Genomic DNA, 5,153 nt, shown 5'->3' on the forward strand with positions numbered 1-5,153 from the left:
TTGAATGAAGTAGGAAAGAGTAGCTTTTATTGCTTTGCCAGGCAAATGTGAACACAGTGGGCTAATGTCCTGAAAACCACGTGAACCACCTTGGGGCAGGTAGTGAGGAGTTTTATAGTGTTTAAGGGGCAGGGCATGATCAGCTGGTGAACAGTTCTTGGATGGGTTGGCATCAAGGTGAATTTTTAAGCATCATCAACCTTTTGGTTTCAGCCAGTTTACGGTCAATGTTCTTGTGGTCAGCAGATTTCATCTGTAGGGGGTTCTATTTTCTGTAAAAACAACTTAGGAATATGTGTCAGGCCATTATATGTTCTAGGAAACTTGGAGTTTGGTGATTCTGTTATGTTGCAGAATTATAGTCTAAATTGTTACCAGTTCCCCAGCCCAATAGCTATTCTTTGTTTCTACATCTTCACATTTCCCAGTCATTCACTCTTGAGTCAGCATTTTACTTCAAAAGACAAGGTCACAGGGGCTTGTACATGGTTTCATCCGCTCCACTTGATCTTTGGCAAAGATACCCCCGCATGTTCTCCAGAAGCTCTGCTCTCAGAGAGGAAAGGGCTTCCCACAGTTAACACCCCAAGGACAAGGGAACCGCATGTTCCAGGAGCCTGGCCACAGGACTGTGTTCCTCTTGGGAGGGGTTTGGGCTGAGCCCAAGGAGCTAGGGTGTTTTAAAGTGACAAGAACCCTGCCCTGAGCAGAGCACTCCAGCTGCCACCACAATGAAGGGAGCACTGCTTGTGCTGGCCTTGCTGGTGACCAGAGAGCTGACCTTTGAGACGCATGAGGGTAGGAAGGAGGGTCCAGATGGCCCTCCTGATCCTTGCTCAGTGCCGTCTCACTGCATCCTTCCCAGTCCTGTCCACACCACTTCTAGGGGCAGATTCTGAGGGCAGCTGTCTGATCAGTGCCCAGGAATCCTGCACAAACTCCCTGAGGCTTTCAGCCTTTGAATGGAAGGAGTGGTGTGGAGTTGGAAGGGTCATTAGCTATGCACACACTGGGGGATGGTTAGTTGGGGGTAGTGGTGCTCATTGGAAGGGAGGAAGCAGGCTGGTATGCCTGGGGCGGTGGTCAAGGGCAGAAGGGTCTCCAGGCCTATCCCCTCTTACTGCTCCCTTCTGCTGGGTGGTTTTCTGTCTGGAATGTAAGCAGTCCTGGGAGAGGGCGGGTCTCTGTGGGAGGTGAGTCTGGAAGCTTTGAATGTGAGTTCTATCAAGTGGTGAGAAACAGGAACCTCCTACTCTGGTAATCCTCTTGATAAGATGCTTTCTGTCTGTGCTTTCAGCGGAAGCCTGCCCTGTGTTTTATGGAGCGGTTGGTACGATTTTTATTGGAAGCAAAACATTGTTGAACTCAACATTCGATTTGGTTGATGCTACTGATGAGGAAAAGGAAGCTATCAGAAAACTCCAGGATTGCTTCAATGAGAATGGATTTCGTGCCAAGCTTTTCATTATAAAACTTGTGGTAATTGACTCTTTCCATCCCTTACCCTGCCCTGCCACTCACATGCATAGTGCAGTATGTCACATGGGAATAGATCACGCAGTCATGGGATATGTGACAGACAAGAGCTATAAACAAAGAAACACATGAACCCTTTGCCTCACCCTGCAACACCTGTAATATGTAACTGCAGTCCTCCTGCACATCCAGCCTCTTGTTACTGAATATGCCTGCATCATGCCAGTCAACTCACACACAGAATAGGGTTGTAATGTCAACGCAGTAGGCCAAGTGTCTTGAGTCATATGAGTTTTTTCCCTCAGTGAGAGGAGCTAGTATTGGAGGAATAGAATTTTAATGTTTGGCAGGAAAGGAAGCATTCAGCTCACACATATGTAAGAGTCTTGTCTGCTCTACTTTAGGAATACTGAAAAGGAGCCCCTGGCTTTAGAGTCTCTTTCCAGCATGAGACTCCCTGGCTTTGTGAAGTTTCTGGCCTGTGGTCTTGTCACTTCTTGTTCCCACTCTGATGGCCATTGCTCTGGCTCAGAGCCCCATTTCCACCCGCATGGTCTCCGTGTCTACAAGCCAGAATTTCCACTGTGGTGTTTTGGTGCCTGAAGCTCCTGAGGAGGATTCTAGGTATCTGTGACTGCTCACCTGAGCAAGCAGTGTATTTCCCAAAGAACCATCTTTCCTTTTTTGTTCTTGTTAAGTAATACTGGAGATTGTGAATAGTCTTTCTCAACATATTTTCCTCAAATTGTTGATTGTTCAAAATGAGAGGTTTTTTGCAGAGTTTCATGCACTAATAGGAGCACACAGAGCACATGGGTTTGTTTACGACACCTGCATGCACATTCCGTCCACCCAGCCCACCTGACAGAAGAGGCTCAGGTGCAAGAGATGTGACCCAAACCCAGGCTCCAGCGCCTTGCTCCTCCCTCAGGACTAGTCCTGGCTGTGCCCTGCTGACCCTTGTCATCTTCTCCCCTCCCTAGCATGGTTGGTGACTCTGTCTTCCTCCTGACACCTGTGTTTGGGCTGTTAGGGAGCCATCCTCCCCCTGGTGCCTGCTGGCAGCCCCTTGTCCAGTGATGGGTCTGTGGGCAGAGGTTCTTGCTGGGGATGGGGCTTAATCCCTGAGGGTGAGGTGATCCTGGGGAGACAGGATAGCCTGGCTGTGGGCTCAGGTCCTGTCTTTTCTCCTCCTATTCCCTCCCAGAGTTCCATCATTTTAAATGAGGATTGCTCTGGCTATAGAGTGTCCACAGTGTTGAACGCTGTTTCAGGATTACTTCTCAGTGTGACGTCTTTGGTGAGATGATCTTTCCCAGGGATGCCAGCGTGCACTCAAGCTTCCTGCCCTGTTCTCCTCAACTGAGGCTGGGATCCAGATACCTGTCCCACCTGATGTGGTGTCTATGAGGCTTACTCTAATAAAATCACTGCAGTATTGCTCAGTGTGCCATGTGTGTGTGTGCTCTGGGGAGGATGTGAGGCAGGAGGTCTCGGGAGATGGTGAGAAGTGACACATGTGGTCATTGAGAGCATGAGGACCAGAGTCAGACCGAATGATGGTAAACCCGGGCCCTGACCCTGGCAAGCTGTAGAAACGTGGGCAAGTCTGTTTAACTTTTTCAAGTCATTTTGTCATCTGTTAAATGGGGATTGTGTGTCAAGATTAAGCCAGTAACATAGTTTATAACAAGATTATAGCCAATAGCTTTTGAGGATAAAATTGTTGTTTGTGGACACAGATGGCATATCTCCTACTCTGGCCTTCAGCACAGTGGCAGAACGTCTAGTCCTTTAAATATCCCTCTGGTTATTGAATGGCAACTCCTGAGATGACCTGAGAGGGTCATCACAGGTCCCCTCTTCCTCCTAGTGGCATTTGCCATTTTCTACTTCTAGCCCGAGATTTCTTCAGGGACACTAAGTGGCACTGCTGTTCTTGGTGCTGCCATGGGGACCAGGACCTCCATGAAGTGTTGGACCAGGAAGAAGGAAGTGTATAGAAGAAACTACCTCAGTGAGAATGTTGTTTCTGTGGAAGCAGCTCATGCTATGAAGTGTGAATTTAAGGATGTGCCATATGGGGCACGTGTCCTGAACCCTCCAGCCTACTTGTAAAGGCATGAAATAGATAGTTGCATTACAATAGGAGATTTGTGAAGCTACCAGGATGGGATTAGGTTTTATTCCAGTTTCTTAAGGGTCTAGGTCATTGTCAGGCTACTCTCAGTATGACCCACAGAAAGAGTGGTATAACTGATAAAAATCTCTCTACCTTCTGGCCAGGCAGATGTACTAAGGTCACATACCAGGAGCTGAACTTGGGACTTGATGCTAAGTAGCCAGGGCCTTGAGTCTTGGATCTTCTTTGACCCACTGCCTAAGTTAGGCATTTAAATTCACTGTTTGCTCTTCCTACACCTTGATTTACATCTACCAAGTGCTGGACACTCTGCTGGAGTTAGTAATAAGTGTTAAGGTCATACTGTGAAAGTGAAAGTGAAAATCGAGCAGTTGTATCTGACTCGTTCCAACCCCATGTAGCCTGCCAGGCTCCTCTGTCCATGGAATTCTCCAGACAAGAATACTGGAATGGGTAGCTGTTCCCTTATCTGGGGGATCTTCCCAACCCAGGGATCGAACCCAGGTCTCCTGCATTGCAGGGAGATTCTTTACCTTATATGATCCACAAGGGAAGGCCTCAAGTCATACTAAAGAAGTCTAAAATTTTGTTGAAATGTACAAGATACAGATTGAACAGATTAAGGGCTAAATTTTATCCTTGTTTGAGATAAACTGACATCATAGCAATGTCAACCCTTCCCAAATCCATCTAAATTAACCTTTGTTCTCATGAAGATTTACTTAATGTTTACCCCCAGAAACTAAATGTTTGAAGTCAACCAAAAAATTGAGATAAATTGAAACTATCCAGGGGATTGTTCTCACCACATTTTTGCAACAGAAATAAAAGTCTCCATAAATTGTCAAGTTTTAGTGGAGAATAGATACATGGTCATACTGAGAGAAGAGAAAACCCATACATAGAGTCAAAGTTAGTTTAAGATATACTAATAACAGTTTATTGAATCTTGAAGAAGAAATGGGTATTTTTAAAAATGGTGTTAAGAAAAATGAGTTAACATTAAAACAATCTAGATGTATCTGCAGAGCCTTTTCCTGTGGGTGTATGTGGAATAATGATTTAATTGCCATAATCCTATGTTTGATTATTCATTTGTCACAGCTCATTTCTTCTCCACCCCCTCCCCACTCTTTCAGTTTAACTTTCATGACATTGCAGTTTCTTGTTTTTCTCCTGCTTTACTGGAAGATACTTCTTAGGTCTTCCAGGTGGTATCCTTTATCAAAGATCATTCTCTTTGCAGCTCTTCTTTCTTATATATGCTCACTTAAAAACTTTTTTTAAAAAATTTTCTTTATTTTTTTTAGAATGAGTTTGGAAGTTTACCTTCATCTGCAATTTTCTGAAGAGTTTGACTAGGATAGGTGTTAGCTCTTTTCTAAATTTTTGGTAGAATTCAGCTGTGAAGCCGTCTGGTCCTGGGCTTTTGTTTGCTGGAAGATTTCTGATTACAGTTTCGATTTCTGTGCTTGTGATGGGTCTGTTAAGATTTTCCATTTCTTCCTGGTCCTGGTTCAGTTTTGGAAAGTTA

General features: G+C 45.2%; 1 protein-coding gene across 1 annotated transcript; it reads left to right on the forward strand.

Moving 5' to 3' along the window:
- Positions 1–708: 708 nt before the first annotated feature.
- LOC101113693 (androgen-binding protein homolog) lies at positions 709–2,903 on the forward strand. Its single transcript, XM_012190148.5, has 3 exons — positions 709–798; positions 1,298–1,479; positions 2,684–2,903. The coding sequence occupies exons 1-3, from the start codon at positions 732–734 to the stop codon at positions 2,783–2,785; spliced, it is 351 nt and encodes a 116-aa protein (XP_012045538.2). The 5' UTR covers positions 709–731; the 3' UTR covers positions 2,786–2,903.
- Positions 2,904–5,153: the final 2,250 nt, after the last annotated feature.

This window comes from Ovis aries, chromosome 14 (genome assembly GCF_016772045.2).
Source record: "Ovis aries strain OAR_USU_Benz2616 breed Rambouillet chromosome 14, ARS-UI_Ramb_v3.0, whole genome shotgun sequence".
Taxonomy (NCBI): domain Eukaryota; kingdom Metazoa; phylum Chordata; class Mammalia; order Artiodactyla; family Bovidae; genus Ovis; species Ovis aries.

Bases quoted from the DNA above. Each gene is read 5' to 3' on its own strand.
- LOC101113693 (XM_012190148.5), top strand. From the start codon at position 732: ATGAAGGGAGCACTGCTTGTGCTGGCCTTGCTGGTGACCAGAGAGCTG. The intron at 799-1,297 runs GTAGGAAGGAGG...CTGTGCTTTCAG, and splicing joins GACCTTTGAGACGCATGAGG to CGGAAGCCTGCCCTGTGTTT. The intron at 1,480-2,683 runs GTAATTGACTCT...ATTCCCTCCCAG, and splicing joins TTTTCATTATAAAACTTGTG to AGTTCCATCATTTTAAATGA.